This window comes from Microchirus variegatus (assembly GCF_963457635.1).
Source record: "Microchirus variegatus genome assembly, chromosome: 8".
Taxonomy (NCBI): Eukaryota; Metazoa; Chordata; class Actinopteri; order Pleuronectiformes; family Soleidae; genus Microchirus; species Microchirus variegatus.
Genome location: NC_139809.1, coordinates 7,301,013 through 7,314,003, shown reverse-complemented (window position 1 = coordinate 7,314,003; position 12,991 = coordinate 7,301,013). Strand labels below are relative to the sequence as shown.

At 40.1% G+C, this 12,991-nt stretch overlaps 1 protein-coding gene across 1 annotated transcript; it reads right to left on the bottom strand.

The window, feature by feature from the left end:
• Positions 1-3,559: 3,559 nt before the first annotated feature.
• On the bottom strand, positions 3,560-11,398 carry hal (histidine ammonia-lyase; the record flags this gene model as incomplete). The annotated part of the gene is made up of 20 exons (XM_083893313.1): positions 3,560-3,691; positions 3,783-3,852; positions 3,960-4,068; positions 5,740-5,874; positions 5,971-6,136; positions 6,256-6,321; positions 7,458-7,538; positions 7,643-7,701; positions 8,201-8,296; positions 8,434-8,581; positions 9,075-9,122; positions 9,285-9,424; positions 9,546-9,671; positions 9,755-9,792; positions 9,879-9,945; positions 10,070-10,142; positions 10,235-10,309; positions 10,410-10,437; positions 10,907-10,967; positions 11,152-11,398. 20 exons carry the CDS (start codon positions 11,396-11,398, stop codon positions 3,560-3,562), a joined length of 1,965 nt encoding a protein of 654 aa, XP_083749439.1.
• Between the last annotated feature and the right edge of the window lie 1,593 nt (positions 11,399-12,991).

Here is a 12,991-nt window from a genome sequence, read left to right as displayed (position 1 = left end):
ATTTACAGTTAAATAAACAATACAGTTATCAGAGTTTCCCACCTGGAAAAGTAAAGTTCACAGATCCCAACTGTCCAGTCAAATGTGAGGCGGGTAGTTCATCTTCGTGATTATGGTCAAATATGGCCTACGGAGAAGGTATAAGATACAAGGAGGTCGCAGTGAGTGTTATGAAAACAAAATCCGTGAGCCAGAAAAAAATAAAAAATCTCAAAGAAATAGAACATTTCAAAAGTTTGCTCACGTACTGTTGGGGTCAACTGAACCTCTGACCTCTCCCTGTCACCTCGTCACCAGCTCTGCAACCAGAAACATCCATGTACAATCATTATTATCAGTTATGATGACATATATTAGCTATTATATTAGAACATAGGCTCAGGAATAGAGAGTACATGTGTATTTTAGTAACACAGTTAAATATAGGAGATGCAAAGAGCTATAAAACAATAGAAGTCTGATGATGGTAGATGGTCACATGTCTGGAAGGAGAGGCTGATCATCTCTGAAAAGGAGGAGAAGATGTAGGAATCGGTGCCTGCCTGTTACGTTCTGCTGCTTCACCTGCTTTGGCCTCTATAGTAAATACAGTAAATATTTACACAAACTGACATAGTGTAGTGTAAGTGGGAGCAGCTACACGTGTCACAACAAGGTGGTGTATTCATTATTATTATGGTCAGTTTTCATCATAGCTGCAACAGCTGCTGTGTTATGAGATGAATAATTATACAATAATAAAACACCTACGTGAAAACACGTGGCATTAAAGTTAGATTGAAATTGAAAGATTTTCATTTAACATTGTTTACTCAGATTGATTTTGTCCAGACCATAATATGATGTGTTGTGAGGACATTTGCTTTATGTCAATTGTTTGTCCTTGCTTTGACCTTGAACGTGGTCTAGTTGCCTCTGCAGCCTACAACCACATACACACATACTACATACATAGCAGTAAAGGGCAGTTTTGATTCTGCATTTTTTTTCAAATGTTTCTACTGCCACCTTGTGGTTCAAAATATATTTGCAATTACAGAAGTGAAGAATGGACAGCGCTGCAAAATCTATGTATATTTTCTATCAATATCCCTAAATCTTAATGATTGATTATAAATGAGTAAACTGATCAATTCAACTGGTTGTCACTTATATAAGTACCAAAAAAACACAGCGTTAACTTTACATCAATATGACTCAAAAGACAAACTTTTATCTTTAAATACAGTGCTGAAATCGTGCCAACTGTCACCTTTTAAATGGAACATTTTTCATTGTCTCAGGCAACATTCCATTGTGCGTCTACAAAAATGGTAAGAAAATGTGTCGCTATTGATGTTGTGATATTTATAATGGATCGCAATCACCTTTTTAAAGTCGGTCATCATATAAGACATTTTGACATATTTGACATAATTTGTTCATTCCACTCGTGCGTTAGATCAAATAATCTTCTTCTTTGTCAGCATAGTTCACACTGAATAATAATATTTCAGCATTAACTTTCATTCCTCAAACGTCACAACTTGCAAGCGGTTTTCATTTCTCTGATGTGTGTAAACGCTCTACACACAAAACCTAGACTCTAGATTATGGATTTCTTGGTCATTGGATCATCAGAATGAGCTAAGGTTTAGCAGTTTGTGCAGAATTGAACACAGGGCAGCAATTTCCAACATATAGGACACATGAAAGGTTAAAACAAATTACATTTTCAGTATCCAATAACCATGAAATGGTTTAGACCCATGGATTAGACCCTGTCCAGCCCTGGTGTTAACGTCCATCCTGAGTGATCAATCGTGCTTTTTGTAGACCTGTACACAAACAGACACAACAACGATCCGATCACATGTGGTCACAGGAGACGTCCAGGACATGTGATCGGATCCCTGAGGATGGAAGTCCATAGCAGGTCCTATGGGGGCCAAAGTGTCATGTCACAGAACTGTTAAGGCAGCGTTTGGTCAACAAAGTCAAAGGTTACACAAACATCATGACTGTATAATGGATAACGCACAGGGGGCAGCAGTCTGTCGTACACACACACACACACACACACAGTACAGTGTTATAGGAAAGCCTTCGTTATGTGACCGGCCCAACTTAATCTAGTGACCACAGTTTGCTGCAATCTCAGCCTTTTAACAAACATAACCCTTGACTGCTCAATTTGGTCCTCAGCAACATCTTAGTTAACGCTAGTAACATTTAGCATTAATGAAATACAGGGATTATATTCAAATATTTATTATTAGTTCAGGTGTTGCAGCAGCAAGTTTCAGAAGACACTTGATATTGTCTTCTTTAACATTTTGGTGTGTTTTTATGTTGTTTCTTGTATTTTATTGGACATTTGCATTATGTACTGTCTTAATACATTGTATGGAGAGTGTCCTGAAAGGTGCCTTTAAATAAAAATATATTATTATTATTGTTGTTATACATAGGTATGAGACAATGTACAATGTTATTGCACATTAAGATGACTGAGATTAATTCCCATTTTCAGGATAATCTTGAACTGAGAAAATAATTCATATTTACCATGGGAAAAGTTCTCCAGCACACAGTCCTAGTGATTTATTTTGAAGTCCCACAAGGGGAAACCTGCAACTTTTCAGCCATTCTTGAAATAACCTGATGATATTAAATGAAGTCTTTTAAGATTCTTGTTATTCATTTTAAAATGTTGACAAAAAATGTGTTTCTCTGTAATATTTTGGGGTAAAAAAAAGTGTGCATTTTGTGATTTTTTTTTTTTTACTAACCAGTAATATTTGTTGTATATTTTCAAAGATGAGTTAGTTTCCTATTGTAGAGGTTGCACATTGACTTATTTCACAGCAACTAATCTCTATTTGTTCGTTGGTTGAAACAAGCCGCACATAAATAACAAAAACCTTGACTCTTATCATGATATAATAAAGAATGCACAAGTTTGATCGATGACAATAATCGTTTAAGAATTTATAATAATTACAACAGACAAACAGCAGTTAATCATGGAAATGTTTGCGCTACATTATTTAAAAATTGAACATGTAAATGGCTGAGGTAGTTATGTGAAGAAAACAATGAAATTTGATAGGACAAAAAAAAGGCAGTGAAACATGCCGACAGTAATTACTAAAGAAATATACACTCTATGGCCACTTTATGTACATCTATACAATTTAACATGTTCTTCCCAAATGTTTGAAAAAGGTAAAAGCAGTTCAACACCACCACAGAACCTCAGTTATAAATATATAGTTAAACTGCTATCTCTCAGTGTCAAAATTAAACATTATCTTTGTCAAAGAATGTTAGAAATGGTCAGACTGTCACCTTAGATTTTACTGCTGTCGTTTTAGTGGCCACTGAGTGTATAGATATATCTATATATATATATAGATATATAGATATATGAAGTGTTTATTTTTGTTGTTAAGCAAAATGTAGTCTACAAAGATAAAAAAAAATCATTATCAATATCTTTAAATCACTATTCAACATTGTGGTATCCATTCAAATTCACAAACATCTCAGTAAATGTATATAAACACGACCGTGTGGTTCACTCCAGACGAACACGTTTCCTCGGTGATGCCGGAGACTCCAGGGAGAAGGCGGTGGGAGAGACGGGACGGGACTCGGGGATGTACTCTGTCTGATACTTGTCAATATACGGTTTGGCCACGTGCCACACCTGAGGCAAAAATGGACACAGTTAACACAATTTAATAAAACAGATAAACATGGAAAGTGGGATGCATTACAAAGACCACAAGTCCACTCGCCTTCTGGTCAAGTATGAGACGGTGGACGGCTTCAATGTCCGGAGACATGAATCTGTCTTTGATCCACGGTCTGTTGACGGCAGGAGGAGACAGTCAGAAGTGGAACAGTGGATAAAAATTAACCATCGCTTCAGTGGACCGACGGCTGTGTACCTTGGCCGCGTCTGTTTGACTTACTTGACAACGCTACGCACAAGTTCATAGACCTTCTCGAGTGGAGTGGTGGTGCGGAGTGGGCGGAGGAACTCGATACCCTGACAGGCGGCCAGTAGCTCTATGGCAAGGACTAATCACAGAAAACAGTCGTGTTGAGCAAAAAGGATCATATTTACAGTTTATTCGTAAAAAAGGATGTTTTAGAATTTTTTTCGGTTTTATTAAATCCAGCATTTAGTGGTCTAAATTTAGGATGTATACAACTTTTAATGTCCCTGCTTTTGTTATTTTGAATGACAATACTGAACAATCCATAATTAATAATAATCACCGTGCTGCAGGACCGAACAAAGCATTGGACGAGACAAATATAAAAGTGTCTCAGAATCAGTGACACATTCTTAACTGTAACAAGAATTGTTCCCGTGCTATTAGAGCCATTTTAAATTCATTAAAATCCTCACATATAAGGCGTAAGGAACTGGAATTGTACATCAATTACAAAAACATTACATCTCTACGACCATGTTCAACAGTCAGACACAGACATTCGAGTAGGAAAAAAGTGTGCTTTTTTTTCATTTTAAATATATTCCAACACTCAATATCTTATTTTGTATTTCCTTGTGAATAAAAAGAACATACATTTAGCTACTGTAGCAGTCTAATTTATTTAGACTTGTAACAGTGGAAGAGCCTTAAGTCCATGTAAATGTTTACAGACGCAGGTTTATCCACAGTCGGTGTACACTGGCATGACCTTTGACCCCCAGTCTCTTGAACCAGTCACAGTTGCCTGGTGTCAGTTTACGAGCTCAGAGAAAGCTGGTTTTTTTTGTTTTTTTTGTAGATTATTGACTTGATGAGTTATAACTCGGGATGTCCCTATGTTTTTTTTACTATTTACAAGTACAAGTATTGAGGATACTGATACTGTCTCTGAGTCTCAATCCCATACCAAGATACACGAGAGCTGCACAGAACAGCATTTCAAAAAGGTCAATGTAGAAAAAACTAGATAATATTCCTGATTGAAGTTCAGGGAAAACGAAGAAAGACATATACTGCTAATCGAGAAAGGAGGAGAGAGAGAGAGGGCAGGGTACGACTCTTCTACCATTTGTTTAACAGCTGGTTTGATACTGAAGCGTTTACATTTATATTCTGTCCAAACATGGATGGCTGTTGTGATTGTAAACTCGTTCCACAGCTAACTTTCACCCACTTTTTCACCAATTTAAGGGTAAAACGAATGTCAACGAATTTCAACGAATATGAAAGTGTATGTGTGCACATGTATCAAAATCCTATTAAAATACGACCAGTAATATGAAATGGCGTAAATGGTCCTGGTCACACTCAAAAGCACCAGAACTCTTAAATTGCAATTGCAGATAATTAGTGAGTATTGCATTTTTTTCTCTCTAAAATAAAAATAGTTTAATTCTTTTACATTCTCTTGGGTTAGAATTACCTCGGTAGTTCGATACTTGAGGTTGGGATAGAGACATCCCTCCCAATGACTAACAACTATTATATTAGAGTTGTTAGTAAATGAAAAACACAAACACAAACAAAACTAGAAAAGCACTCGGAGAGCGCCGACCTCTGCCAAGGTAATTCAACGCCCTACACCGCCCCCGCCCCAAAATTGAATCACTTGTTCCTGCTCCCATTGCGGATATTTCCTGAAAATTTCATCCAAATCCGTCCGTGACTTTCTCAGTTCTGTTGCTAAAAGCCAGACAAACAAACAAACAAACTCCGGCTAAAACGGAGGTCAAAAAGGGAAAACCCTGACCTTGCTCCACATGCTCTATGACCCGCAGGGACTTCCTAGCAGCCCAGCCTCCCATAGACACGTGATCTTCTGTGGCAGCGCTCGTGGACAGGGAGTCCACAGAAGACGGGTGACACAAAACCTTATTCTCTGAAACTAAGACACAGTGGGGGGGGGATGACATTAGAGTTGTGTTAAAACATGAAAACTTTGGCTCAAGTTCTACTTAAGTATATGTTTTTAAACACCAACCCAAGGCAGCAGCAGTACAGTGAGCAATCATGAACCCTGAGTTGAGTCCTCCCTCGTTGACGAGAAAGGCCGGCAGCTCACTCAGAGAAGGGTTACACAACCTCTCGATCCTCCGCTCGCTGATCGAGGCCAGCTCATGGACTCCGATCGCTAAAAAGTCTAGAGCCTAAGAGAAAGGATGGATCGATAACAGAGAGAAATAAAAATACGGATAGCAGGAGAAAATAAAATGTACACTAAGTGCACATCAAAACATTTGTCTTTGTTTTAGTATGAGTCACAAACCTTTGCTGGATATTCTCCATGGAAGTTCCCGCCTGAAATGGTCTCACCTCTTTCAGCAAACACCATCTTTGATAGCTGTTAAGGACAATTCCTCATCAACCGATCTGCAATGATTTTAAAGGTCCCATATTATATCCTATTTCTCCAAGTTAAACTAGTTCCCTGGTGTCATAATGAACACGTCTGTGACATGCTTTGGTCAAAATACCATAAGGATGAAGCACCACAGCAGTTCAATCACCCTGACAAAACAGACCTGTTTAGTAGTATCTCTTTAACAAAAAAACGAAACTTAAAGGTGACGTAAGTAGTTTATAGTGCCATCTAGAGGAGAGGCTGAAATTTACAACAAAGAAGTGCTCCTCTGCTCACCCCCTCCCTTCCCTGAGCGCTACAGTATCTGCAGCTGGTCAAATGTCATCCTCGTCGTCTATCTCCGTGTCAGCAGATGAGGTTCGTGAGGCGAGGGAGAGGGCGAGCTACCGCGGCCGTAGCAGACGAAGCGGAGAGAGAGGAGGCGGGACTTCCGCTACAAGTAAAGAGACGCTTGATTTGTTCTCTCGCGTTTGTCCTTACAGGCTCTGGTAGAAACATGGCGTCTCGCTGCTAACAGTGGCTATGCAACCGCGGCCCGCGACCATGTTATTTTACATGACTTTTTGAAACACTACGAAAATGAAACAAAAACTATTATACACCCTTTAACGTACAGGAAATGACATCAGCCACAGAGGCTACTGGAAGCTAACAGCACTTAGCATTTGGAAAATTGATCATTTGCAGGCTTTAGCAGGCACATTGCCGTCTATATATAAAATGTATGGACAGATAAATCCTCTGAGGCTGGAAGTTTGTGTAGGACTCTGTGCTGCACTGTGGAGCCAAGAATAGAACTTTTTGCGGACTTACGGTTTTCGGATACCGTTGCCCTCGCCAACACTCTCACATGTTTTACGGACAAAGCGGAGCTTCACGAGACAAAAATTCGCACTGTGACGTCCCAATGAGTGCGGAAGTCAACATCGCGTGTTTTATGTTGTGTACTTAGACTGAGGAGGAACATGAGTGAGTCATCTTTTTTCACACCGACGGATATGACCTCCAGAGTCCCAAATATAAGGATTCAAATGATTAAAAAGTAGATTTTTGCATAATATGGGACCTTTAAACCTTTTACTGCAAAACACAGACTTGAAGGATACAGGATTGTCAGTGGCACTGTTGATTTCTGTGTTGATGATGTTCTGAACAAACGTTATCGTGTCGTTGACGACTCCATGAACCTGTGCACAGATGGAGAAGTTCAGCTTTATCACGTAGGGATCCACGGCAGAAGTTTATTTGTGTACATACATACACTATTAAATACGCTTAGACCTGAAGTTACCTGAGGACAGCATCGCATGGTGTAGGCATCCTGGACTCTGTCACAGAAGCGGTGGCTCTCTGGGAAAACAACGCCAGGTGATACACAATAAGTATGACATGTTGAAGTGGGAATTTCAGCCTCTGCAAACGAGGGCAATATAGAGTGCAGAACCTCAATTTTTTTTAGAGATGTAGCTCTTTTGTCTTCCTTACTGCACTGTGCACAGAGTGACACATTTTACATCAGGAAGGAGGCAAGTGAATTAAAACTGCTTGTTGAAAATCCCAAGAAGCTTCAGTGAAAAGTGTCAGAAGGGATTTGTACCTCTAAAAAAGCTGCACATTAGTGAAAATACGTGCTCTGATAGTAGAACGGTAAATCAAGCACTCCCTAAACCACTGCCTGAGTACATGTGCAAATAACTGCTGCTGCTGTTGCCATTACTATGCAGCTCCAAGTGTCCTGGACAAATATCAGCACATTAAAGCCTGATACACAACATACAACTTACTGAGGTATTGCAGAAACAACAAAAATAACAAACAATAATAACATAACACAATTATTTTCCCTGACCTGCAATCTCAGATGGATGGTGATCAGAGTCCAGCAGTGACCGGAAGCGCTGGGCCACTTCTATCTGTCCCGGATGAGGCCGGAGCTTATGGATGTCTACAAATGGGGAGGAGACAGAAGGTGAGAAAGGATGGACAAGGAGGACAAGATGCAGAAAAGAGCTGGAGCTGGAGGTAAATACTTTTGATCAATGTGGACAAAAGAAACGATTCACCACCGCAGCTGCTGCTCACCACTGTCAAAGGCCTTGGTGGTTCCCTTGAGCACCTCCAGAGTGAGAGCAGCGATGATGTCGGCCTGCCTGGCGATGGCCTGAGCTCGCTCCACGGCCTCAGCTCCCAACGACGTGATCATCTGCGTCCCGTTGATTAGAGCAAGGCCCTGTGAGGAAGAAATATTCTCTATCTAAATAAGCCACTATGAAAAGTGCACTATATTGTCCTGTGTAACTATAATGTGTAACTTATTGAACTACTGCCATATGGATCTAGTACAGCAAAAACATGGATGCTAGCGTTAGTAGGAAGGAAGAAAATTATGTTTTTTAAATGTTTATTTCTCCAATTGCTTTTAAATCTGCTGCACAAGGTAAATTAATGTAGGGTGTGATTATTTTTCATTATGCGATTTGAAAAATGCAAACACTGAATGGTTACCTTACATGTTTAAATATCTCAATAAATATCATACCACGGACTTGGTACAGAGGTATTAAAATGTGAGGATTTCCATATCATTACAAGCCTTATTGTAAGTGAACTGAAGTAATCAGGCAACTTTATGTATCCATTATTTAACCAGGTAAAAGCAAGTATTTTTCTTTTTTTTTTGACCTGGTCAAATACAAGAGAGTGTGGCCGTATTTAAACATTACCTCTTTAGGCCTGAGTGATATTGGCTTTAGTCCATGGGCCTCGAGAACCTAGGCAAAGATGAAAGGAGAAGAAAACATGTAAGAAGTCAGGAGGTCATCAAAAAGCAAACATGTTTTTCAACCTTTCACTCTCACAAGCCAAAGGCACACTTCCTACAACACCGCTGTAAACGTTACTGTAGGGACATTTTTGACAAGACGCGATCTTACATATTTGGCGTCGGCCCATCCGCTCTTAGGAGACCACATTTTACCCTCTCCCATCAGCCCCAGGGCCAGGTGAGAGAGCGGCGCCAGGTCTCCACTAGCACCCACTGTTCCCTTCTCGGGGACGAAGGAGAGGCAGGAAGCTGCGGGAGCAATGTTAGAGCAGAGAGTCATATGACAGGCAGCACACCACATAATTGATGATTCCAGGTCTTTATCAGCAGTACAAAACTCAGGTTAAGATAAGTGAGAAGAAAAATTTACCGTTGAAGGCTTGGATCATGGCACGAAGGGTTTCCAGAGAAATCCCACTGTGCCCTTTGGCCAGAACATTAATCCTCAGAGCGAGCAACATGCGGGTCCTCTCCGGGCTTAATGGGTTTCCAACACCTGTACACCACACAGCATAGCATGATAATTCTGACATAAATACTGTACTTTTATATACTGTCACTCTAAAGGACTTTTATTACCTGCTGAGTGCGATCGCACCAAGTTCTCCTGCAGCTCCCTGTACGACAAAAAGATAAGCACACAAGTTAGACTTCCTTCTCCAATGTCTGACAATGAAACCAGATAATAAAATATTGTCTTTACTTGAGCTTGCTGACAGGAATGACAGTTCGGGCAAATTTGCCAAATCCTGTTGTGATTCCATAGACAACTGATGGCACAGAGAGAAGTGAACATGGCTGAGGTTTGCAGCAGAAGGTAAACATTCAAATCAATGTATCTTTGTTGACAGACATTTGAGGGATTTTATATATTTATTTTTATTTTATCTTTACCTTTGTTTTCCTTTACAATCGTGTCCAAAAGTTCCCTGGATTGCACAACTTTGCTTTCCGCCTCGGGAGTCAGCTGAAAACGTCGAGAAAATCGAATGAAAGGTTACGCGAAGTCAACGATTACCAGATCGGCCGTGACAACAGACGCAATGCGTTGATTATTACCTTTATCTTGTAGAGCCCTCGGCCTAAGTTGACCAAATCAGTGGACGAGAGGCTGTTGCCATCCAAGGAAATAAACTACACACAGAGACGCGTGTCATAGATTACAGTCATTATGAAACATGATAAAGTACCTTTTTTTTTTTTATAGAAGAAAATGGATGAAATTAACACTTACATCTTCCGGTTCTCTGTATGCTGCTGTACTGTAGAGTTTAGTTGAGGATAATATTCAGCAAAAACAGTAAATAGCACGTTTTATTACATGACATATTACATATACACCCTTTACATACAGACACATACTGTACTGTATATTCAAGCTGCTGCACTGTTTTAAATGTTCTTAGTGTTTTACTTCAGATTTATACTGTTTATTTCATTAAGTTGTTACTGCATGATTTCTATTTGAACTATGTTGTTCTTCATGACCCCGGGTTTAGGCAGCTGCAACCTAAATTACATTTTATTCTGCACAAATACAATACAGATATCCTGTTTTATTCTATTACAGAAATTGTTATATAATTCACTTTATGACTCATATTTACGTTTTTCCTTCAAAAATTAGTTTTACCCACAACTGAAAACAATGTGAAGGTATATAGACAAAAACATTAATACGTTAGACCCACTTATATTAATATTGCGCACACGCACAAAGTGTAAGGATACAGATGAGAAACCCCGGGCTGGCACGGGATAAAGTCAGGAGACATGGTATCTCCTTCAATAGCTGAAAATACAAGATTAAAAATAAAACAAGAAAACAAATTTCCTCTTATTTGTTGGTGTTGCAGCGTTTCTTGCACCATGGCACACTTACGCACAGATTACGCACAGCTACAGTGAAACAGTAGTTGCCATAAATGAGACGCATATACACTTGTTCCATTTATTTCCAAACAACCAGTCATTACCCAGCTCGACAAAGTCATTATCCTCCAGAACATCGTCGATGGTGTCATCCGCGTCCAACAAACCCGAACCCTGACACCTGCGCACAACGAAGCGCGTGTCCTTCACCTCGGCGATGCCGCCGTTGTCCGGTTTATTCTTCACGTAACGTTTCAGCGCCTCGAGTCCGAGCCACTGGATGCTGTTGGTGGTGTCCCGGCACGGCACTGCCAGCCACTCATCTCGGATGTGGACGGTAAAGCGAGGCATTGCGCTTCAGCGGGACTCTGGTGCAGTGAGCGCTGCTCCACCGCTCTGCAGGTCATCACCTTCAGCCGCGGCAACATTTACCACCAATCAGACGCACCGCAGGAGAGCCCCGCCCCGCCGGGGGGGGGGGGGGGTCACACCTTCGCCAGGGGGACCACAGGTCACTCACAAACCCAAACGTTTGGACATACTGACCTAAATGCAGTCAGGTGACGCAATGACAATATTATTTGCACACAACTTCAAAGTTAGTGTCCACGTGATCAGAGCAAAACAAAATTACTGATAAAAATCAACTGTCAGTGAACAAAAATGTTTTTACTTCTTATCATTTTAGATTAAGTGTGAGATTATAAATGAGATGGGGAACACAATTTTTATTTTCATTTTACCAACAATATCATTTTTATTCAGTTTATGTGGATTTGTATCAATTAAATTCCTTGGAAAAACAAACTCCCCTCACATATAAGTTGTAAAAAGACTTTGGATTCTCTCAAATGCAGTGAATTACATACTTAATTGCTGATTGTGAGGCCAAATACGCAAATACACTCATAGATTACATATTATACTATATCGTCAATTGGTCTTGGTCTTGAGTTGGGTTCACTCTACCTAGGTCTTGAAGCCGACTCACTCTTGGTCTTCACTGGGTCTTGCTCTGCCTTGGCCCTGATGTGCTCTGACTCTACCATGGTCTTGATCTCCATCTCATTTTGTCTTGGTCTTGTTCTTGACCTATTCTGTTGTCCTGAATGTCCATCCATCTTCTACCACTTCATGTTCCACATGATGTTCGCAGGAGTCGCTGGTGCCAATCCCAGCTGACATAGGGCGAAAGGCGGGGTACACCCTGGACATGACACCAGTCCATCGCAGGGACACATAGAGACCAATAACCATTCACTCTCACACTCACACACCTTCACTGGCATCAGCTGTAATGTCCTGATGTCACTGGCTGTGTCTTGCATCACAAATTTAACACTGTTTCGATATTATATCGATATTTTAATTAATAAAGTTTAAAAAAGACTGTTCTCTAAAGTAAACAGTCGCTGCCAGTTTCACTTGCCAGGCATCACTACTTTATATTGCATCATGGCGGCGCTACACAGACGAATGAGGGAAACTTAGGCGGAAGTTACCTGACTGAAGAAGAGGGAGTTAACATTTAGGATAATGGCGGAGAAAGCTATGTGAAGAGAGGCCACATCCACGTTCAATATATAGACTTTATGCACTTTGTTCTCCATGTTGTGAATAAATAGAGAAATTTTAATATATTTACATATTTATTTAGCTTTAGCATGCTACTACTTTGCGGCTAACTTGGTGAACCTGTTTTCAAAGGTAAGCTAGCGAGGCTACGATTAGCATTATCGTGTAGGGCTAACATAATACAAACACTGTGCAACCTTATTAGGCAGAACACAATTATTTTAATTTTCGATTAACATTAGCGTAGCTAGCTGTTGTGACTGTCAGCCTTTACGTTCCTTATCATGCATTACCATAACTGAACTGATCTTATTCAGCGCCCACTATAGGAATACTTCCTACGGGCACTGCACTAGTTTATTAAAATTC